Source organism: Bombus terrestris, chromosome 15 (genome assembly GCF_910591885.1).
Source record: "Bombus terrestris chromosome 15, iyBomTerr1.2, whole genome shotgun sequence".
Classification (NCBI taxonomy): Eukaryota; Metazoa; Arthropoda; class Insecta; order Hymenoptera; family Apidae; genus Bombus; species Bombus terrestris.
In genome coordinates, this window is record NC_063283.1 from 7,823,718 (window position 1) to 7,847,049 (window position 23,332).

The 23,332-nt window shown below is 37.8% G+C and overlaps 5 protein-coding genes across 13 annotated transcripts in view; 3 read left to right on the forward strand and 2 right to left on the reverse strand.

Moving 5' to 3' along the window:
- The first annotated feature begins 1,424 nt into the window (after window positions 1-1,424).
- Window positions 1,425-2,523, forward strand: LOC100651857. Its single transcript, XM_003401340.4, has 2 exons — window positions 1,425-1,661; window positions 1,742-2,523. Exon 2 carries the CDS (start codon window positions 1,786-1,788, stop codon window positions 2,365-2,367), a length of 582 nt encoding a protein of 193 aa, XP_003401388.1. The 5' UTR covers window positions 1,425-1,661; window positions 1,742-1,785; the 3' UTR covers window positions 2,368-2,523.
- LOC100651736 (docking protein 1) lies at window positions 2,447-6,270 on the reverse strand. Its single transcript, XM_012317165.3, has 3 exons — window positions 5,782-6,270; window positions 5,268-5,441; window positions 2,447-5,184 (listed from the first exon to the last, which is right to left on the reverse strand). Exons 1-3 carry the CDS (start codon window positions 5,851-5,853, stop codon window positions 3,757-3,759), a joined length of 1,674 nt encoding a protein of 557 aa, XP_012172555.1. The 5' UTR covers window positions 5,854-6,270; the 3' UTR covers window positions 2,447-3,756.
- Window positions 6,271-7,715: 1,445 nt separating this feature from the next.
- LOC100651422 (ionotropic receptor 93a) lies at window positions 7,716-12,981 on the forward strand. The gene is made up of 15 exons (XM_020866979.2): window positions 7,716-7,806; window positions 7,944-8,102; window positions 8,183-8,278; window positions 8,458-8,607; window positions 8,689-8,912; window positions 9,060-9,224; window positions 9,421-9,588; window positions 9,663-9,896; window positions 10,119-10,298; window positions 10,370-10,600; window positions 11,077-11,224; window positions 11,763-12,114; window positions 12,174-12,305; window positions 12,599-12,759; window positions 12,831-12,981. Exons 1-15 carry the CDS (start codon window positions 7,716-7,718, stop codon window positions 12,926-12,928), a joined length of 2,589 nt encoding a protein of 862 aa, XP_020722638.1. The 3' UTR covers window positions 12,929-12,981.
- Window positions 12,982-14,639: 1,658 nt separating this feature from the next.
- LOC100651301 (serine-rich adhesin for platelets) lies at window positions 14,640-22,220 on the forward strand. Of its 2 annotated transcripts, none has more exons than XM_020866982.2 (7): window positions 14,640-15,004; window positions 15,447-15,748; window positions 16,263-17,466; window positions 18,047-18,252; window positions 18,919-19,104; window positions 19,849-20,068; window positions 21,850-22,220. In XM_020866982.2, exons 1-7 carry the CDS (start codon window positions 14,968-14,970, stop codon window positions 21,987-21,989), a joined length of 2,295 nt encoding a protein of 764 aa, XP_020722641.2. In that variant the 5' UTR covers window positions 14,640-14,967; the 3' UTR covers window positions 21,990-22,220. The 2 variants fall into 2 exon arrangements, with proteins under 2 accessions (XP_020722641.2, XP_003401383.2); XM_003401335.4 differs by having other exon boundaries at window positions 14,647-15,004; window positions 19,849-19,990.
- The window catches only part of LOC100651177 (serine proteinase stubble), a 76,963-nt gene continuing 75,660 nt past the window's right edge, over window positions 22,030-23,332 (reverse strand). For all 8 annotated transcript variants that reach the window (XM_012317164.3, XM_048412572.1, XM_048412573.1 and 5 more), the window contains one exon: window positions 22,030-23,176. In XM_012317164.3, the coding sequence (XP_012172554.2) occupies window positions 23,018-23,176 (159 nt within the window). In that variant the 3' untranslated portion in view covers window positions 22,030-23,017. The remainder of the gene's footprint in view (window positions 23,177-23,332) is intronic.

Genomic DNA, 23,332 nt, shown 5'->3' on the forward strand with positions numbered 1-23,332 from the left:
TGTCCTTATCTAACACTATCGCGCACTTTGTCTATTGACAAGCCATACACTGTCATCTATTATTATACTCTCTAAGTTATTGTTACTTCTATCTTCAATAGATAGCAGCACATGACTTGTCCGCACAACAAGGAACGCACTCGTGTGCGACAAGAATAGATATATTTACTGTCAAACAAAGAGGGCGACAATGCGCGACAAAGGACAGATATATACGTATATGTGCTCGTGTTAGACAAGGAGAATAATAATATATGATCAAGACAGCAATAGAGACAGTATGTATTATGGTAAGCGTTCCAGTGTCCGCAAATAGAACAAAACTTTATTTCTTTCTGTACAAAAGAATAATCAGAATTTATGGATTTTTATGATTACGTCTTCCGAATTAGACCTCAGCTTTCTTCCTACCTTCCTTTTAACCTAATTTTATTCGATAGATCGAAGTATTAGCTAGAATCACAGATGGATAGGGAGATCCTCAATGCAATTAGTTAAGAAGTCAGCCAAAAAGTACCCACTAAGAATAAATGCCTTGAACAACCAATAACCGAGCTACACACATATTTCTTCCCGGGGGTCTTGGCGGGAGAAACGTGTGTATGTACGGCGAGAGAGAAAAAGAAAACATGCATTCGAACCGCGGCGGCTAGAGAAGGATAAGAGCGTAAAAGCATAAAATTTGCCTCAAAGCTTAATTAAATACGAGAAATAAATTGTTCTTTTTGGATTGAGTACATAAACAACATTCAGGATATGACAAGGAACAGCGGCAACGACCAACAGCAACCAGAAGCAACGACCTTCTTGGAAATGGTTACACAATGAAAAATAAGAATATTTATGGTAAAATAATTATATAAAATGTATGTGGAAGGAGTTTCATTAAGCGATTGTAGTTTAGCACCATTTTACAATCTCATTATTTATCATGTTCTTCTAACACAAAATCACGAAGTCAGGCCAGAAATTGGTCGAAATCTTGAGAACTTCGGTTCCGAAAAATTCCTGGAAAGTGACGTAATTTCCAAGAATCGCCTAAATTGTGTCATCTCTTATGCTATCATGTTCTCCTGATACAAAACCGCAAAATAGGTCGGAAAATTTTGTGCTTTTGAAGTTTCTCAGAAAATATCGTCATATGCAGGAATTTCAAAAGATTTGGGATACCTGTTATGTTATTTTATTCTCTTAATACTTACCAATACTTGCCAATACTTAACCGATACTTACCTATTTTCTTGAACTCTTGTTCATTTCTTAAAACTTATTCCTTAAATCTATGGAATTTGAGAAGGTTTTAAATAATTAAGTGCTTCGTCTATTTGCAAATAAGATTGTTTTATTCAAATCAATTTGCAAGTTTACAATAGTTCTACAATTTTTCAATTAGTTTACAATTTTCTGTATAATAATTTATGTAATTCTGTAATTTTACAATGTAAAATTTAAATTTAATTTAGACAAATTTTCTCTCTTCATTGCTTGAGCTACATCACTTTATAATTTGAATTTGGCGCGGGTTATTTCATGCTGTGTTCAGCAGAGGGAGTATGCATACGCTATCACGAAAATGATAATTAAATGTCACAACATTAATAGTCATGACTTTCCTGTCACGTGTAAACATATCAACATGTACGTGAAATAAAGATATTACTGTAAGTAATTGGTTTAATCAATGATAGTATCATTACAATTTAAAAGAAATTTAGTAAATGATATTTTTAATAAATTACAGTGTACCTATAATAAAAGATCTGGTAAAAAAGAAGAAAAATCAGCATGTTTCCGTTGCGACAAATACTTCGATGTGGAACGCGACTGGTTCTTACGAGAGAACCTATAAATTTATGTCAGATTCCATTGATTTCGAAAGATAAACTTAATTTCAGTCTACACAAGTTAACTTTTATACGGATGAACACGAATCTTAGCGAATTATCGGAAGAAAACAAGGAAGAAGATTCTAACAAACATATTCTCGGCAAAGTTGTAGGAAAACTAAAGGTGATGTTTACATGTAAAAAATGTAACTATCGAAATGGGAAAGTTATATCGAAATTAGCATACGAAAAAGGAGTAGTTATAATTCGTTGTGACGGCTGCAAGAATAATCACTTAATTGCTGATAATCTTGGGTGGTTCGAGGAATTAAAGAACAAAAGGAATATCGAAAAAATATTGGCGGCAAAAGGAGAGACCGTACGAAAAATTCAAAATGATGTTGATGGATATCTCGAGGCTGTCGCTAAAGAGGAGTATGATTTGATTCAACATAATAAAGAAAGAGAACAGCGTTTAATAGAAGAGCAAAATGAAACACACGATCAAAATAAAAAGGTTAAATCTACAGAAGAATCGTAGGAAATGTTGTTCAGGAAGCGGAGTTTTTATTTGACAAAATAGGCATAAATATATCTAAATAAATGTAAATACTTTTAAATTTATTGTAGACTATGTGTATTTTTTATGCTATGTTATAATTATGGAGAAACAATAATATCCAAAGTTTGGTTGATATAGAAAGACTTAAATGTTTTTTGATCCTTCATGTTAGAATTGCTAAAAAAGAACAGCATTGTTTCTACTGTGCGTTTGTATATTACATGTAAATAATATTTCTAATATATACAATTTGGTAAAAAATATATATTCTTGAACAAAGTTCCTCAGATCAGATGATGCAAATTCTGTAAGATTTGCTTCTTCATTCAGAGTATTAAATATACATGTATTTTTTTTTTTACGAAAACAAATTTAGATATTATATATCTAATATCAATAACATTTAATTTCATTTAAAGAAATGACAGATCTTGGCACATGTAGAAATTATATGGCAAATTTCTAATTGTGTTATGCATTGAATACTTCTCTGTGTATATCAAATAATATGTACATATACATATTATATTTTGTTATAAAAATGTCTTTTCTTACTAACAGTGAAATATATAGATGATAATTAAATCTTTTATAAATGTGTATATATGTATAATACAAATATATATATGTAAAATATGTACGTATATAGTATTAAAAACAAAAGGAATGATTTATTGCTTTTTCCTTATCATGCATATGTAAATCCTATATCTTTAAAAATTTCTATTGTAAACTTTAAACATCTCTGAAGGCATTACTTCTGTCCAACTTGCAATAGTATTATAATAATGGACTATGAATAATTAATTATGGTGATAATATTATTGATATTAATAACATTAAAAATCTCTAAGTACACCAGATATTGGAATGACATGCAAAGTTAATTTCCAAATTCTGCTTGACTTTGTTATCAGACTATGTTTTGTGATATAAGGTACTGTATCTTTTCATTGCAATCAGTCATTTTGATATTTTTGAAATACTAGTGACAATTTTTTCAGATTTATAATATTGATAAACTAGCATTTAATATTTGTTGAATAATATATTTTAAATATTATTAAAATGTGTAAAATCATCTTGCCTCTAAAAATTATTCTTACATAATTGACAGTGATTACATAGACTAGTACTTCTTAAACTAATCTTTGCACAAAAATATGTCATTTCACTTCTGCACTTTTATAATATTATAAAATATTGACATGTTTATTTTTGTCATTATTTAGCACAATAAAAATCAGCTTACCCTAGTCATACTGTAGACTAGTATTTCATTATTATTTTCGGGAACTAAGAATCTCTGGAGCAGAAATAATTAATATATTTGTGTAGTCGCTATTAACTGAAATTATTTTTGATTTTTTATACCCTTTTTGGTTTTGACACAATTGCATATTCACTATTATTAAAGACTTTATGCTTTGGACCCATATTACTGCTTGTAGATGCAGTATCAGACTGATTTGTTTTCTTTCTAATAACACCATATCCAAGATGACTATCATCTGCTAATCTAACAGCAGACATATCTTCAACAATATCATAATTGGACCATGCAGTACTGGTATCAGCAACAGAAGTATTTAAAGATACATTTGAATGTGAATTTTGGGACATGCTATTAAAGTTTCCAAATTTGAATGTGCCCTTTTGAGTAATTTTAGTTGCAGAACCAAAATGCTCCAATTTGTCGTAATCAGATTCATCATTGGGTACATGATTAGTTGTTGAAGTCACTGGACTATCTGTAATACTAGACTTACTCTTTGAAGAGCTTTGGGACGATATAACAGGCATCATCGTTTCATATTGGAAATCATCTTCGTTTTCTTTGTCTTTATCACTATGCAACAACGAGTTTAATCTCTCTGTGTGATGTATATTGTCAATACCATGAGTTTTCCATGCATCATTTCTTACTTCTACTAGGTCGTAAGGATGTCTTTCTTCGTCATCTAATATGGAACTTCCTATCGTTTTTTGAGACATCTCTGGCGAATTATCGCGATTTAATGCTTTGTATTCTCCACAGGCAGGCAACTCTGATACTTCGGTATCTACGCTTTTTTTGTCTAACAAACTGGTGAAAACGTATTTTCGCGGTGGTTTCGCGGGTTTCGGTTTACCGATACACAAAGACGGTTTAGAAGATGAACTAGTATCTAAATTAGATGATGAAGTCGACTGTTTCTGTGAATTTTGCGGTGAAAAATCAATATCGATTAAGTTAGCAGAACTATTTGGAGAAGGGGGTAAGGCTGCTCTAGATCCAGCTTCCATCGATAAGGCTGCGTGATATTGAGCATCATTACAGTCAATGTTTGCACTATTTTCTTCATGCATTAACTTTTTCATTGACCTCATCTTGGAATACATACAACGAAAAATTTCTTGTTGACTGCTGTGTTCCAAGCGAAAAGAACCTTCTCCAGATTCACATTTTCGTCCTGCTTCAAAAATAAATTTTCCATCTTTGTAACCATATCTTCTGATATATCGATATGGCCAAGTAAATAGAACTACATCCCCATCCATTAATTTAATATCAACTGCAGCTACTACAAGTGTATAGTTTCTAGTTTCTAAACCACATCGCTTAGATGCATCTGTCTCTACCACTTTCACAGAAAATACTCCTTCTCCACTGGTACAGTACAGGTCGTTGTTCTCCTCTATTGTTTGATTAGACACGCTATCTTTAAATGCTACTAATTGGAATGCAGTGATCCAATGACTCATATCAGATTCCGAATAGCATCCAAAATAATGAATTCCTGATTTAGTCACAACCTACATACAACAAAAATAAGGAATTGAATCATTTCATTTCACTGTTTGCTAAATATTAAATCTTATGTTAAATGTTTACTTACAATAAATACATGTGACTGATTGCTAGGTGCTATTTTAATGCATGCATCTAACGTGATGATGCGAGGAGCATGTAACTGCAATATAGCTTCTTCTTGATTGTCATAAATTTCTACACGTTTGATCCCATAGTTACTAGTCCTAAACAGCTGACAGAATCTTTTGTGCCAAGATTTCTGTAAAAGATATAAACAACGTAATTGCCTTTCAATATAGATAATTTAATGTTAAAAAAACTGAAAAGAAAGATTTTGTGTATTTGAAATATCACAACTATTGGTATGAATCAAGAATGACGTGTGCCAAGATCGATTCAGCGTTATTGCACACGCTTGAAATGTCTGGAACTTATCGCGCGAGTTTTAGGTTAATTCATTGGTCACTAATCGGTGGTCATCGATAACAAATATTTCTTTGAAAGATACAGATAAATAAATAAATAAATGGGAAAAACCAATTTGTCAATGGATCGTGAGAATTCGAAACAAACATTTATTCATAGTAACGTTAACCAACCTTGAGCTGGCCTAACATTCCCTGCGGTGGTAACAGCAGGATCCCTTGTAACAGAGGTTCCTCGGGCTCCATCGTTTTTTGCGAAACATCAGCAGCCTCACGTATTACTAGGAACGTGCCTTTGCTCCTCGTATAATTTTGAAAAAGTGAATTTTTCCACTTTCACTCCCACTTTTTCCCGTCCGTGCTATTCCTCTCACTGGTTCGCCTCTGCTTTCGAATGGTGCTCTATCGTTTACGTTTAGTTTGACAGTTTTCCCGAACACATTCAACCCATTATAATGTACGGTGCTTGACATTTCACAAAAGCTTTAAGCCCGACGTCTTTAACGTCGACTAGATTTGCCGAGGAGAAAAATATTCGTTCGTCTCTATGTGTACGTGTTGCACGGATACGTCGTGTATGGTATATAACGACACGGATTGTACTGTTCTTACATGATTCCCGACACATTCGGAGCCAACTGTCGGGTAATAGAGGCATGCACGTCCTCCGACCGTACGACGTTGCCCGAATTGTTACGAACGGACATAGAAGCGCGGACTATTCCCGAGAGATAACTCTCGCGCCTCTTCTTTGCCTTCTCTCTTTATGCTTTCTTTCTTTTAACTCGTCAACTTCTAAACTTTGTTTGTAAAAAATTTTTATCACGCATCGTGTGTTATATCTGAGTTATTTTGTTTGATCTGACGTCGAGAATTCCAGAGTATAATCAATGCGAAACGAAACGGGAGGTGATTTAAATCGAGGATTGTTTGCTTTCTTTCCAGACGCAAGACTTGGTCGTAGATAAGCGTTGTGAGTTGCGACACATCGACTTCCGTTCCTAAACGACGATAATAATTACATTTTTCTCTACTTCCATTATCAGTCGTTTAACTTTTAATATGACATATATTGTAATAATTAATTTTATCTGTAATAAAAGTATTTAAAGTAAGAATCTATAATTATTTTCCTTGATATGTAACACATAATAGCGTGTAGTCATCGAGTCGAAAGTGGAACAAAGTACGACACCGAACAAAAGGAATTTGAAACGCTCCTACGATGAAGTATAAAATCACCAAGCTATGGATGATTTTTTCTTATTAGCGACGTCGACGCGTAGGCTTGGAATAATGCAACCGACGCAACTAGGCTTTATCTCTGGTTTCGTTATACGGAAGTGGTACACCAACCGATATGAAACAATACAATTGTCTCTTGGCTGTGACAAACGCGCGCGCAAACGAAATATGCAATAACATTACTCGGTGTCGATACTTTGCATGTAGACCGATCCAAAGTGCTATTCGATGTTTCTTCAGTTTGTTTCATATCTCTATTTTCTTCGATTTTTAGTAATTCTTGGAATTGTAATATAGCATGTATAGGCACACAATGTTAGGAACATTGCACAAATAAAAATATAAAAAGTATATTCATACGTGAGACTATTATCTCAAACAATATGATAAATAAATTATAACGCGAACAAAATTCTTTACGTGCCTGTAGCGGAGACTTTCATTTTTATAGTATGGATATAATCTCTTCACTTTATCGACTTTCAAGGATTATACATATCTGATTTCTCGTCTATCTCTTTCATTTTGATAAATTTTTCTGAGAACATTATAATATTGAAAAGCTTAGGGCGAGTTTCGCGATGAGTTCGATAGCGCACGCAACTAGGCTAAACAATGTCTCGTTTCAATTTCACGGGGGTTCGATCGTTCGGTAGTTAGTTATTAAAGAACTGACCTTTCTTGTGATTCGCGGTGCATCGAGTTGCATTAGGTTTACTCGGTATACGGCTCGTGATCGCGATCAGCTCAGCCTGTAATAACGAATCGGCCAAACTAATGAAGTGATACATTATTCACAGGTGTCCTCGGTTATATACCGTACGAACAATACGACGCGCTGTTATTTTAGTTCGTCAATAGAAATGATATCGGTTCTCTTGCTCCTCTGGTGTGTCAATTATGGGGACAGTTACAACAATTTTCCATCTCTAATTACCACCAACGCTACTATGGGTACGAGTGATTTTCCTCTTAAAACAAAACCTAAAAGAAATTTTTCTTCCAAGTGATATTATCCTTTGATGGTGTTATTATCCTTAGAAAGAAATAAAATCGAATTAAGTTCAGTGAAAAAGAATTTTTTTAAACAGCCGTCATCATCGATAAAAGCTTCTTTGATAACAATGGCGACCACCGAAATGTTATGGGGGTGGTGCACGATTTAATCATAAATACTGTGAAAAAGGAGATGCACATAGGTGGCATAGTTGTACGTATTTTTCGTGATGCGGATGTCAATCTATGGCAAGGTAAACTCTACATCTTTAAACATGGTTAATCATCATTCGGATTACTCACTAACCCTCGTTATTTCTTAATCATTAACAAGGCTATACAATCCTTTTATCTGTCGCGAGTTGCTGTATAACGTGGCGCCTGCACGAGGTCGCACGAAAGGAAGAATTGATACATCTCGCCATAACAGGTACAGAGGTATCGTTTTTTTAAATATTCTAAATCAAGAAAATTCAAACAAATTAGCATCATTTTCCAGAGATTCTAAATTAAGAAAATCTAAATACATGAAAAAAACCTAAAAATTTAGTATCGTTCTCTAGAGATTCTGAATTAAGGAAACCTAAGAGAAAAGTTCATTATTTCAAGATCCAGATTGTCCCCGAATTCCAGAGACGGATGGCATGAGCATGCCGGTGGTGGTGCCAGGAGAAGAGCTGTCACAGATTTTTCTCGACTTAAGGATGATGAACATTCTACCCTGGAACGTGATTAACATTCTCCACGACGATACATTCGGTGATAAGGGCAACTAGTAGCTGCGATAATGGCACGTGAGTCCTTTTATCTAATTCGATCTGTGTTCACGGCTCGTTTCAGACAGAGACACGATCAGCAGAGTAATGACAGCCATCTCGGACAAGTTACCGAACAAGCAAGTGAACTTGATCTCTAGATCGATTTTCACGTTGAAACACGAAACGACGAGAAGTGAAAGGAAAAGTTCGGTGAAGAAGACGTTGAACGATTTCCACGTGGAACAACTGGGACATTGTTTCTTAGTTATTGCTACTGTCGACATGATTGCTGATGTGATGGGCGTGGTGAGATCTCTGTTCTTATAAAAATCTCAAACACCATGATAAGCGACATTTTTCGTTTCTTGTTAGAAGATTAATACGTTGTCAATTCCATATCAAACATTTGAAAATTTCCGGAGGGATTTCTTAGGTTGAGATTTTTCTTTCAAGGCGAGATCCTTGAAGATGGTCCATCCAGGTAGTCAATGGTTGTACGTGATCACCGACAGCGCGTCGAAGAATATGACCAATATGACGGCATTCGTTGATTTATTGGCAGAAGGAGGAAACGTAGCCTTCATGTACAACGCGACCAATTTGAGCAACTACTGTGAAGTAACAATCTATATTTTTAGATAATTAACTGCTGGGATTGTTTCATTTGTTGCAAACGAACTTATTACACAACCTAATAATATTAAGAAAAAAAAGAAAAAAAGACAAAGTAATTCCCAAAGAAATATCATAAGCAATCCCTCTATAAAATTTCTTTCATATAGGACAAATAATTGTTGAAAGATTCTCGCTTCAGATCAAGCTGATATGTTACGTGGAAGAATTGATTCAAGCACTGGCGAAAGCTCTTGAGTACTCCTTGACGAGCGAGATTGATCTGTTTAAGAGCATGGAAGAGGAGAAGTTCGAGATGATCAGGCTAACGAAACGCGAGAGGCGAGCGGAACTCCTGAAGAATATTAGAGTCAGTAAATTGTACACGAATTTATAGCGAAACGTCCTTTAACGGAACTAAAATCGAAACTATGTTCCCGTCAGATACACCTTTCCCAAAACGCGTTTGCTTCAGAAGGTTTCTGCGGACGGTGCTTGTTATGGAGATTCTCCTCGTCCATAACTTGGGGAAATTTCTTTTCTCGTGGTAGAAACATGGCACACCTGTTGGATATAGGCACATGGTCACCTGGTTTCGGGGTAAATCTAACGGACGTGATTTTTCCTCATATCGCGCACGGATTCAGGGGCACTAATTTACCAATTGCGACTTACCATGTGGGTAAACGATCTTTTAACTTATTTATCTGAATCTTTCTAATGGAAGTACTTTTGGAATTATTGGCTAAAAAAGAAAAATTAAGAAGACAAATAAGTAAAATATTTCTTGTGTTATTGTTTAGAGAGAAAAGTTAATTTATTAGGCCTTTACTCGAATCTTTTTCATTTGAACTTCGACACAACCACGTAATCGAGTTGAAAATTTATATATTATTTTAGAATCCACCATGGCAGATAATTTCTGTGAGTAAAACAGGCCAAAAGCTATACGAGGGATTGGTATTCGACGCGATCAATTACTTAGGCTCGAAATTGAATTTCTCTTATACGGCGATTACGCCGGAAGTGACTCGAAATTCAAACTCTTGGAATACCTCTCGGTACGCGAAGCTTGGCGAGGTAAGGTTTTATATACACACTCTGTTCTTTGTCCCTTGTCTTCTTCGTCGGCTAATCGATTCTGTTCTTAGAAAATTAAAGAAATGACTATGTCGGCTACCAGAAAAGTGCCAAAAGAGGTGATCGATTTGGTGCGCGAGAGGGAGGTTCTTTTAGGTGCTTGCGCGATCACTGTAAACGAAAATAAGAAGGACGCGATTAATTTTACTGTACCTATTTTCGTGCAGACCTACAGTTTTTTAACTTCCAGGCCCAAACAATTGTCTAGAGCTCTCTTGTTCGCCTCACCGTTCACCAAAGAGGTTTGTATAGATACAACATTTCTTTTTATAATAACAATGCTAGATCATTGAATAATATAGGTAACTCTTGTATAACGAGAAAGTTAGGTCTCAAAAAATCGTCTAAAAAGTATTTTTAAGTGATTACTCGAGGGTTGGTCGTTGCTGAAAACTTAGCTCAACAAATCCTCCTTCGAAATAGCTTGAAAATAAAACCGAAGAAACGAAGCAAATATATCGCACATATAATATTATCGAACATTAGTCGCTTAATAGTTTCTCACAAGGTTTCCTGTGCTTCTCACAGTGACAGAAACGAATCGACGTAGTTACAAAAAGATCGCGGAGAGATATTTCGTGGCTGCGCTAAAAGCGTTGGCTAATGTTTCGGCATTCCGCTACGTAATAGCGCATAATGACAGAACTATAAAGATTGTCGTCGTTCGGTTCGGTATGTTCCGTGCTGGCATTCCCCTAACGTTCCGGCTGCCTTTTAGACGTGGGCCTGTCTGGCGGTATCCATTATCGTAATGGGTCCGATCTTGTACCTGGTTCACAAGTACAGCCCGTACAGCATCAAGACCTCGGGCCTAAAGTCCTCGTTTCAATGTGTGTGGTACGTGTACGGGGCACTTCTTCAACAAGGTACGACTTTATTGTCCCGTAAACCGCCTCTATTTCTCGCACGTTCACGCGATGCAAGCTTCTGGCGATTTTACTACCGATCAACAGGTCAAATGTTCTGTATTTATCGCATACAAATTTTATTTGTTGGCATATAACTTCTTCGTGATGGCTCACAAAATTTGAAACCAATTTGAAAGCATATAAAAATTACAATATACTTACCGGAGACGTATATTTAGTACAAAATTACAGAATATTTCAGAACCTATTGTTTTGTATCGATAGAAGCAGAAATAAGCAAAATTTCTCATACCGCATAATCTTACAACTTCAGAAACGTGTTAACGAGGTTTAATAAACAATGGTAACGATACTCATTGCCAGAATATCGGCTCGTAAATTTCATGCGTTTAAATTCTTTCCATTTCCATACAGTAACCAAACACTTTCCTCTACCCTCTCTTTATTTGCTAATTGAAATTCAACGATCAAAAAGTACCTACTATAAAAAAGAAAAAAATCTCACGCCATCGAAATAAAATTCAAAAAATTCCAGGAGGAATGTATCTGCCGCATTGTGACAGCGCTCGCATACTGATCGGCGTCTGGTGGTTGATCGTGATGGTCGTGGTAGCTACTTACTCCGGAAGTCTGGTCGCCTTTCTCACTTTTCCACGAATGGACGCCTCTATCCTAACCGTAGACGATCTGCTCGCGCGTAAGGACGGAATCACCTGGAGTTTTCCAAACGGTAGCTTCCTCGAAATGTACATGCAGGAGACCGACGAGCCTAAATACCATACTTTATTGTCGCGCGCGGAAAGTCACAACGACACGGAGGAAGAGAAACTGGTGGAACGTGTGAAGGATGGGAAACACGCTCTGATCGATTGGAGAAGTTCCCTCAGGTATAGTTCGTGTCAAATCCATACAAAATTTCGTGGAAATTAACGAGACCGTGAAATAGGTTCTTGATGAGGAAGGATCTGTTGTTGACCGGAGTCTGCCATTTCTCGTTGAGTATGGACGAGTTTCTCGATGAACCTATCGCCATGATCATTCCACACGACAGTCCTTATTTGCCTGTCATTAACGCGGAGTAAGTTGCGCGTTGACTTCTGAACGATAAAAGTCGGTAATTAGTTGGGGTAATGGTTTGGGATGTAAGATATAACGGGATATGTTAGAACGAAAGAAACTAGAGAATAAAGTCTGGATAGTATTGATATTAATTAAGTTTTGGTACGATTGCAATATATTTTTATAAGTTTCTTTATAAGTTGTATCATTTCTATTAGGAAAAGTTTGTTCTAGCGTGTCCCATTGTACTCGTAGTTTCATTTATTCCACGAATTAAGATTGTTTGAATGAAACGGAGTCTTCGCAACGTAGATTGCATCGAATGCTGGAGTCTGGGATGATGAATAAATGGATCACGGAAAGGATGCCGATAAAAGACAAGTGCTGGGAAGTGCCAGGAAGCAATCAGGCGGTAAACAAACGGAAAGTGAACGTCACCGATATGCAAGGAATATTTTTCGTATTGTTCATGGGTATTGTCTTTCAAATCCATCGTCGCAGATTTCATCAGCATCCTAATTAAAAGATTTCTTCGTTTTCTTAGGCATCATACTGGCTTTCTTCTTTCTCTTTTGCGAGTGTTACTGTCATAGACGCAAGATATCTAAGGAACGAAAATTAATTCATCCCTTCGTCTCTTAAATCTCGAAACATTAATATTAAGATGCAACGAAAATAAAATAGGAACAAAATCATTTTCTGCTATTCGTCGCTCCTTTATCCTTTATCCACCAGTGTCTCAATATAGGCGATACGCGATTTCTCCCCGGAAAAATGAATCAAACCGACGTAATGCGCCGAAACGCACGTGTAATCACTTTTTTTCTCCTTTTTTGTTCCATAATTACTGACTGAACAAAAAAAGCGTGCTTGGTACTAGCCGACGTAACCGGAAGACCTAAAAATCCTTGCTCAATCCAAGCTCACGATTTTTTCGAATTTCTTTTCCTTCGTTACATCGATCCAGAAGAATCACGAACGTTGAGCAGAGCCATAAAATTGAGAAACCAGTAGTTGTTAGTCCATTTCTACCGACAATTCGCATGGCCAAGCGGGCGCGAAATGATTCTCGCCAATGAAATAGCGACCAATGGCCCGCGAACGTTTGCAAGCCATTACAATTACCATCACGAACGTCTAATTTGCGGGTAATGAACGGCACCGGATATTGCGTGGATATCCACGCAACGTTCGAAGTCGAAAACGTTCGATTCGTTCCATCACTGGCGCTCGGAACATGCTTTTTCATCGTTAGTTGCACGAGAATCGTGGCAACGTTTCGTGGATGCTATCTATGGAGTTAATCTGAAGAAAATGTACGCGGTAACGGCAATTATTCTGTACCGTGTAAGCAATAAAGATTCATTTAGAACAGTAACGCAAAGATTATTTATTTATTCACTAGTAAAATGCTGGTAAAATCCACCTGATATTATGCAACATGAAGATATTAGACTTTATTGCAAAACCGAGATTTACTATCTACAGTTAAGAAGATTGACACGGATGCTCCTTGCACAGGTATTTCGAGGATTCGTTCATTGTTTCGTTAAGTCGTTAATTTTACTTGGAAGACTTCGCGCCTAACAAGGTTTATTGCATTGTGAACAGTAACGACCGCAACATTGAGCAAGACTTATGACGCGTATGATTCAGTTGCTCCCTGTTACGTTACGCTGGAAGTTGCCACAACTAGTTACTTTATTAAGATCACACTCGAAGAAGAATGGAAGTTGCAAGTGTGCGAACGCGAGAACGAAGAAAGGTCGGCTTCTACTTGTTTATCTTCGAATAATTTGCTTGTTTTCGAATTCATAGAAATCTATGCAATTACTCTTTTACCCCCTTAACTGTTACTACGGGGTCATAGAATACTCCATACATAAATATTATTGTAATTTCGTTGTAGAATAGTCGTCGCATCAACGTGAGCTAAATTAATCGATGTTACAAATTGTCACCTAAATTTCCAAACCCACCGTAGATTAGATTTAGGTTTAGATTCCACCATTCGCGCAGTCACCGCAAAATGTTAAAAAAATCCTAATAAAATAACTAGATTTTTGAAGTAACGAATTTGCCAATTAAAAATATGACTTTTCTTTTATTAATTAATTTCCTTGAATTCTTCAAAACTAAATTCCACCACTTATTCAGTCGCCATTAAATTTCTACAAGCTTGCGAATCCCCGGGATTCGAAGAACCCATAACAAGATTTGGAGGAACGAATCCGCCGCGATTCTCTGAATAATTCTGAATAATTCTCCTCCTCCTGTTCCTCATTCTCCTCCTACTACCAACTTGGCATCCTCTGGGGAAGCTGGAACCCCGGCACACGGTTTCGCGAAGGGGAAAGGAGAAAGACGAGCGCGCGATATGACGGCGTACATAGACACGGGTTTATCTACCTGACGACCTTGCCGTTTAAAAAATCGCAGAGTGGCCGGCAGAGGCTCGAGCGGGCGGCGTGCACCATCCGCGAGCCAGTTCCGACGTAGAGAGCGGACGACTAAGACTAATCCTAACAGAGCTGCCTGTCGACCCACGTTTCCGCGCCACCGTGTTGCGCTTCCTTTCGTAAATCGAGAGAGAATCCGCGAGGAGACGGGTTGTCCATGCTCCTCGCCAGTCGACCTGTGCTCCTCGTCCGCCAGTTATCCAGCAACCAGTCGCGATTAATATGGGCGCCTGGATGTCCTGGCTGATCCTGTTGCAGCGTACGTATTTTTATTCCGTTTTCTTTTATTATTTCCATTTAATGTTCGTCTATTGGTTGACAGTTCGGAGTATTAAACTTTTGCAATTTTCGCATAATATATACGCGATTTATGTTAGGATTAAATTAATCTTCCTTACGATTTCATGAAAATATTCTTCAACGGTGTCGTTCGTACTCGGTGAATTGTCTTTAACTTAGGATTTAATCGAGTCTTGTTAAAATCTTATAATTTTTCTGTGGTAAATATTCTAACAGCGTCGTTCATGCTCGAGGAATAGTCCTTAACTCAGGATTTAACCAAGCCTCCTTGAGATTCTATAATTTTTCAGTGAAAACGTTCCAACAGCGTCAATTGGTATTTGAGAAATTGTCCGTATCTTAGGATTTAATTAATCTTCCTTAAGGTGATGCGATTATTCAATGAAAATATTCTCCAACAGTGTCGTCCGTGTTTGTCCACGGCTACGACAACGTGGGATTCGACGGCTGGTATCAACCGGTTCCGCATCGGCCGGTCGACATCATCACGGACGTTATTAACGACCTAGGCGTGCGGATTCTGCAACAGTACACGGCCCACGGGAACGTTGCATTCTCGCCGACGGGGGTTGGCTTCATCCTGGCAGCACTTTACGAGGGCTCTGCTGGCAGAGGAAGACAGCAGATCGCGGATGCTCTTGGTCTACCGCGAGATCGAGACATCACCAGGATCGGTTTTCGCGATATCCATCGTAGATTGAGGGTAAGAATTATCCTAGTCATTTCTGACTCTCGTTAATCCCTCCAGAAATATCTTCAATATTTTAATATTTTAATAATTTGACAATATGGAATTGATTGGCAATGCATTGAACTTCAAAACAGTTCCCTTATAAAAAATACAGGCTATGACTTTCTGTGAAACTGCGTCTTTTCGTGCTCTTCATATTTCATTGCCCTGTCCTGAGCACCTTGAGCAGCAGTGTATGTATAAATTGCCATGCCAGTTATTTCTTCTATATTCTTCTTAAGTTTGGAAGAATCCGAGCATCAGAGGGTTAAATTCTTCACTGTTGCATAATACGTTCGATGAGTGCGATTAGACACAGTAAAGGAACACGGAAAATTTGCTGCGTCGGTTCATTTGAGGCTTGAACGCGTAATTTCTCTTCTTTAACTAGCAGTTTCTCTTCTGGTCGATCGCCCTTTTCGAACAAGTTTCGTAACGAATCAAACATCCGTGACGGGTCCATAGTAATTATTTCTATATTTCAAAGACGTATTTGAACGCCGATGGATTCCTCGGGGGTCTAACGCTCAATCACGAGAACACGAAACTGAGGCCAGAGTACGAAGACATCCTTAGGTTCTACGGATTCGATCTGTCTATCCCTGAAGAGGAGACCAACGAAACCGAAACTACTTCTGTACCAGAAACAACTAGTGCGATGACTGAACAATCGACGACCGAAGCAAGAACGTTGGTTCCTGACGAAACTACCACGCCAAGTACAACAATAAGAACTATGCAGAGTTCTGAGATCACTAGCGATATACCAATGTCCACTACTCCCATGGTTGAACTTATTGGAATGACCTTAAGCACCATAGACGAGCAAGATAGATTGACACAAACTATTTCTGATAGCTCTGTTTTAACGGGCGCTACAGTAGCTACTACTCTGCCTAGTTTAGTTACAACTTTATCTACCGAGGCAATGACTACATCTACGAGTACCTTGCTTAGTTCAATTACAACTTCATCTGAAACTTCTACCACTGTTATTTCTACTACTACTACTACTGCAGCTACTACAACAACTTCTGAAATACCGCAGACAACCGTTACAAATTCTGCTCAACCTATAACGACGGTCACTTCCACACCAAGTATTCAATCGCCAAATGCTGATGGAACATCAAGTACGCCATCGACTTTGACGAGTACCGTTGCGATTATATCTACTCCAAGTTCAACTTCGGCCGTAACATTTTCAACATCAATGGAAACAAATTTAGAATCGACGATTATATCTGCTATTGGACAGACGACCGTTTCCACTGATCAGGCCACCGAATCTGTGATGACGACGGAACCCATCACGGAGTCAACGACCGCGTTAACAGGCTCTACGCCAAGTTCTACGTCAACAACTACCGGAACTACTGTCATCGCGTTATCCGCAGAAACTTCAGAAACGTCAGCAGCCAATGTGACAGAAGCTTCAACGAGTTCGACGATCCCAACTCAGGCGAACGAGGCGTCGTCCACGAATGGACCACCTGCTGATGAGAATACCGTTTCAACGGGCTCGAACAATCAGTCTATCCCGAACGAGATGGGATCTACCGATTTGCCAGTCACGACCACAAGTGAAACCGGGTCGACTGGGCAGCTGACCACTGAATCCTCGAGCACGATGATGAATCGAAGGAAACGTAGCGACAGGAGCCCCAGGGGATTCTTCTCTAGCTATCCAGGTAGAGTGTTTTATTTTCGTTTTGTTCTTCTTTTTCTGTTATTCGTCCTTTCATTCCTCTATACGTTGATTAACAGGATGGATGAGATGAGTATGGAGAATTTTGTAGAAAATGATTAAGACGAATGGTGAAGGATCCTAGGTAGAGCGCTGATGAATCTGGTTGGTTTATCGTGTTAGGATTCGTGAAAAATAAGAGGGAGATAGAGATTAGAAATTGGGATAAATTAGTGGTTGTCTGACACGCTATATAGTTTGTAGATTTTTCGGGTTCTTTTATGCATTAGAGTCTCTCTATCCTTAAAGAGTAACATTATAGAGCATTTATTTTAGCGTGGCTGCAAAAAGTATTGACGCATGCTCCTATTTTCTAACGAAGCACTATTTCGTATCGAGTTCTACATTTCATTATCACAGTATCAAGTTTTTGTAGTCATCCGTGTTTTTTACACGTAGAACAATCTTTTTGACGTGTTGACTAGACTATTCAATTTTTATCTATTAATTTCGTAACTTGTGTCCGAAAATAATTTTTTAATAGAATTTTTCTACTATCTATGGTTTTATTTTTTGCATTTCAGACGAAGGAATTTGGATGCAGGACCTAGGAATCTGGAAGCCTTATTCCACGACCTTGAACGAGGCATCCGTCAGAGACTCGACGGAGATATCGTTCCTAGTAAACGGCTGCGATGTCTCCTCCGTTACGGCTTCCAGATACTTCGCAGTTCTACCTTTTGCCTATTTTCCATCGCTGCATGCAGTTGCCCTTGAGTTTCCTCTTGATGTAAGAATCATATTTCTCTTCCACGAAAAGTTCTCAAACATATATTTGTTTTAATAATTACTATTATAATTATTCATCTAAACGTATGTTGTACGGCCGTACCGCCCGTATGCAGAAGACTAAAAACTGATAGGATCTATAATTACTGCGGCGACACACGAACAATTATGTTGTCCTCCATTTTAAAATCTACAATACAAAGAGTACATATTGATCAACAGATAAATAATTATACATAATATCGACGTGTGACAATTTTTTCAAAATTTGCCTCATAGTTACTGCAGCATATCGTCGCTTTAATGAATAATGGAACGATTAATAAAGATACTTGAAATAAATAATAAAGATTTACTAACTAAAAATATTAGAATTGAAAAATTACAAGCTGTACGTTGTGGATTTTTATAACTTTGCAATTTTATATTATACAGAATAATGAAACGATTGGCAGCTTGTAAAATTCATTCGTGAAATTAATTTAATTTACTTTAACATTAAATTTATGATCGCCGTAGGAGAGAATTTATTAGTACTGATAGCTAGTAACTCGCGACTTGTCAAGTTTCACTGTTAACGGTAGTTTAATTGTACAAGAGGATCCTGATCGTAAAGAATCATCGAATGATTTCTGTACGAAATCACGTTTCTAACTCGTCATTCCAGGACCCAAGGTACAATATCCTGCTAATGATGGCGACAGACAGAAGGGATACGTATCGTTTGGCGAGAGATCTTGGCGGGAAATCGTTGAGACTATTGCGGAAGCAGTTACAGGCTACTTGGGTCAGGGCCACCATCCCGTCCTTCATGTTGCGCGGTTTTGTCACATTAACGTCTTTCCTGCAAAGGGTACGAAGCATAATTTCGTTACAAAAAACCTTAAACAGTTATTCAGTTTGTTTTTCTTCTCGAAATAGATCGAGTCATTGAAGAATGAATTTTAATAGATGAAAAAGGAACGGTTCTGAAAACCTGGCCGAACCGTGCTTTCCGGTGTTCGCCGCTCGATATTTTGCCATTAGTCGCGGCCATTAAGCGCCTAATTACTTAATCGCGTTAGTCTAGAGATCTTGAGCGCACTTTCCGTTTCTCGTCACGGCTGTATTCCGCGAAGCAGAGCGATCGGCACAACGCGTAGCCTTCTTGACGACACGTAATTCACGACAATTCGAAGCGCACAGCGAAAAATGAGAATTGTTTAATAGACGTAATTCTGGGCCCGGCACCATTCTACTCGCGAGTTTTACGGCCGATTCCACAGTTATTTCAGCATTCTCACAGGTTTTAGTGCCTTTGAATAGACGATGTTCAGCTTGAGATAATTTGACTCTCGAAGTTAAAGTCTTTTGTTCTATTGAGCCACTTCACGCGGTCGAATAGGATTATTTAAAATCGTAGTTGACTTTGCCTGACAATGTACTATTTTTACCAGCGTTTAATCATTTTGCCATATTTATCACTATTTCCTTTCGCTCGATTATATTCTTCGAACCGCATTATTTAACGATTCTAATTATCGTCTTGATAACTTTTCCCGTTGTTTGATTATATATTTTTAATATTTCGTTATAAAAAAATTAATCTCATTTTCAGTTGGGAATTCTGGACGTGTTCGAGCCTAGAACCGCCGACCTCTCACCAATGACACCAGATCTTGGTGTGTACGCCAGAGACGTGCAACAGAGTATCGGGGTGAACATCAGAAACTATATGAAACCTGACAGAACCCACTCTCGTGAGTCGACTTATCGTCCTACCGATCCTCCATTGATCGTTCCACTGCGTCGGGACTATTATCGATACTATCATCCAGGTTTCTGCTCTCTGCTTTCTTCGTTCTACTGCACTCTTCCTCTACTTTCCTTATAACTTCAAACTCCAAGAGCTACGTGACTACATGGTGGTGTTAAATATTTTACAAGACCTAGCATTCTTCCCTCGCAAGAGTTTTTCCAATATTCTTGTCCAGTATTTTCCTCCCGCGAGGTCTGGAATTTTTACAAATTTTTCCATAGAATTATACTCCTGTTAGAGGATGTCGGAGAGTCTCGAATTTCTCGTGTATGGGAAACAGAAGAGGATATCTCGGATTATCGTAGGAGGAAGCGATCAGCGATTAGCAATGTTCGATCAGGTAATCGCTGTGACGCAATATCCACAGGTGAAATTGCGATTCTACGGTGCATGTCGTTCGCAAACAACAAGATATCGGTGGACGCGCGGCGGACAAGTGTCTGACGATGCCTTGCCGTTACTACTGGCGCGTGTCTGATCAGTTTCCCCTTCCTTTTTATTTTCTTCTTCGTATTAGATTGCCACATAAATTCCGTCAGCCAGAGTGTATCTCTTACGAATTCCATTTACGATATCCATCTATGCGACTGTTGTACCATGTCTCTTTCATAAAAATTTTCGAATTAATAATTAAACATCGACATTTTAAAGGAATAATTAATAAAAACATTTTTTAACCGGCGAAAAAAATTTAGCTACTATAAAGTTAATTTCAAAATTGATTTGATCATACCTTTAGAATTTTATAGATCTAGATTTCAGATTTAGGATTTATTTTAGAATTTTATTATATTTTTCTTAATGTTAAGAATATGTGTTTGTGGAAGACGGAATTTTTAGAGACACGCGGTGAAATAGAAATCTTCGCGCAGATCGGGGCATCGCGAGCCGCGCCGAATTCGATTGATTCGTCAAGGGACTACCTCGTCGTTGATAGATTGCCGGATCTGTAACTCGATACACTCTCTCGTCGAGGTTGTTGACTGGCAACCAACGTCGTATCAGCAAACTGCATCGTGAGAATTGAACAAATATCGTTGTTAGTTTATTTTCTTTGAAAGGAAGAAAGAAAACAGATCCATATAATAGTTAATTTCTCTTTTTTACCGCGAAGTCATTAGATGTTTGATTGCGCAAAGATTCTGAGAGATTCGCCTTTCCTTCGATCGTCTGTCGAATGTCGAATCGTCGCTAATTCGTTGTTTGTTCGTCCAAGAGCTGTCGTTTCCGGTTTATTGTAATCGACGCCAGCCACGATCAAGAATATTCTCAGTATTGTTATAATGTCGGCTGGATTTAATCACTGATATCCTGTGTGCCTGACTCACCGAGGGAAATAAATAAAAAGACCTTGCGTTCGTTCTCCGTTATGCCTACTAGGAATTCCTGAATCGTTACGAGGAATGCAGCTCGTAAATATTTTCATTAATCTGTCAGCTGCTTGTTTCCAATTTTCATCCTCTCTATCAATTTTTCAGTCTCCTTGTTACTCGTTTCATTTTCTTAAAACTTCTTTATCATTTGCACTGTACTAGCTTATAACTGAGATGATTTCTGGAAAAAGGGTCTATAGGTCTATAATGAAAGAAGATCACTTGGAAATAACATAAATAGTAATGCTAGTAGCTAAGAGGAAGTACTTTAACACGATATACTTGAAAACGAGTCTTATGAAACCTTTGGTCTTGTCTTATGGATCCATTTTTTGGAAAGCTTCTCAATCGAATAATTTTATCGAGTTTTAATAAGTAAGCTTTTAGAATTATGAATAGGATATTTAAAAGTAATTTTTCTTTGTAGGAAATGGATTATTCGAGAGGGCAGGGCCAGTGCCATTTACAGTTGTCCATCCGTTCCTCTACTTCATCGTCGACGCAGAGACTTCGGTAGCTTTGATTGCTGGCCGGGTTAACGATCCGCTCAATTCGCGAATTTTGTAACTCTTAATCTACTTGGGAACAAAGATGGACAAGTTCCGGGTAGTAATAAACACATATGTTTATTTGACATACTTATAAATATCGTTATATATCTATAAACAATTACACACATATATATATATATATTTATATTTATTAGATCTTTCCTAGTTCGCACACACCTACCTTTAAGTACACGATGTCTGTACAAAAATATCCGTACGTTGTAAATAAAGAAGGGAAAAAGAGAGAGAAAAAGAGTGACGAAGGGAGAGGGAGAGAGAAAAAGAGAAAGGGGAGATTAATTTAGCTTTTCGATTAATAGACGATTATTAAGGGCGATGGGCAAGAACTTAGCATTTTACAGAATTCGCTATACAATTTGAGTAAGATAAATGCATAATCATAGGGCTTGCAGTTGAAACCGCATGTTTTAATTATTTACGTCCTTTCTTTAACGTGGCGTTTCAACGTCAAGCCGGTTAGCTATTTCTCCGCTTAGACTTCCTTTCTTTTTATATATTCATGTACAGGCTAGCAAAAAACTGACAGACGAACATGCGGTTCGTTCGCGGCTGAGAAATATATTATTATCTTACTTATATTTATATGTATATTTATATATATAAATACAGTCCTACGCGCGCGATTTTCTTTTTATCGTTCCATAACGATCTCCACAGTCTCGCGCGGTCTGTGTTTGATTGGCTTCGCTTTCCGAGTAGCAGTCTTTAAGATAGAAGTTTCTCAAACTTCTATCCAATGTATAGATACATATATATCTTATATCTCTCGTTTCTTTTCTACCATTCCTTTTTTCTCTCCTGCTTTTTTCGTCTTCGAAGAAGAACGAGAACCATTCCTGCTCGAGTCCCGTTTTCTTCGACAAGTCTTACGTATTTGGCAGTGATTCGTGCAATCTCCTGGTTACCCCTCGGTTAAGAAATCGAAGAAACGTGCAGAGTTACGCTTGGAATTCCTATTCGGACAGTCGGTTCGTCGCAGGCTGTCGACAAGGTCCTGTAGTAAATGGTTATTTGGAAACCGGGTCAAGTGACGTTCTTCAGGATCCATGGTACGAACTTGGAGATCCTGGTACACACGCCTGGCAGATTGGCCTCTGCGCAACCAATTCCCCAGGATATGATGCCAGCAAGGAAGTATCGACCGTCTTTCCCTCTTACTTGGAGAGGACCACCCGAATCACCCTGAAAATTACACGTAACAAGCCTTTCTGAGTCTTGGAAATACGACAAAAATTTGTTTGGTTTCAGAACAATATCAATTTTAATACGAATTTAATATTTGAAAGAATATTCATACATTCCCGTTCTGATGGAACAACTGGAATCTTGGATATTATT

Coding starts and splice junctions, on each gene's coding strand:
- LOC100651857 (XM_003401340.4), top strand. CDS start 1,786: ATGTTTCCGTTGCGACAAATACTTCGATGTGGAACGCGACTGGTTCTT.
- LOC100651736 (XM_012317165.3), bottom strand. CDS start 5,853: ATGGAGCCCGAGGAACCTCTGTTACAAGGGATCCTGCTGTTACCACCG. Junction 5,442..5,781: donor GAATGTTAGGCCAGCTCAAG/GTTGGTTAACGT, acceptor TATCTTTTACAG/AAATCTTGGCACAAAAGATT. Junction 5,185..5,267: donor ATCAGTCACATGTATTTATT/GTAAGTAAACAT, acceptor TGTTGTATGTAG/GTTGTGACTAAATCAGGAAT.
- LOC100651422 (XM_020866979.2), top strand. CDS start 7,716: ATGATATCGGTTCTCTTGCTCCTCTGGTGTGTCAATTATGGGGACAGT. Junction 8,279..8,457: donor GATACATCTCGCCATAACAG/GTACAGAGGTAT, acceptor CATTATTTCAAG/ATCCAGATTGTCCCCGAATT. Junction 8,913..9,059: donor TTGCTGATGTGATGGGCGTG/GTGAGATCTCTG, acceptor TTTTCTTTCAAG/GCGAGATCCTTGAAGATGGT.
- LOC100651301 (XM_020866982.2), top strand. CDS start 14,968: ATGGGCGCCTGGATGTCCTGGCTGATCCTGTTGCAGC. Junction 19,105..19,848: donor TAACGTCTTTCCTGCAAAGG/GTACGAAGCATA, acceptor TCTCATTTTCAG/TTGGGAATTCTGGACGTGTT. Junction 20,069..21,849: donor TTATCGATACTATCATCCAG/GTTTCTGCTCTC, acceptor TTTTCTTTGTAG/GAAATGGATTATTCGAGAGG.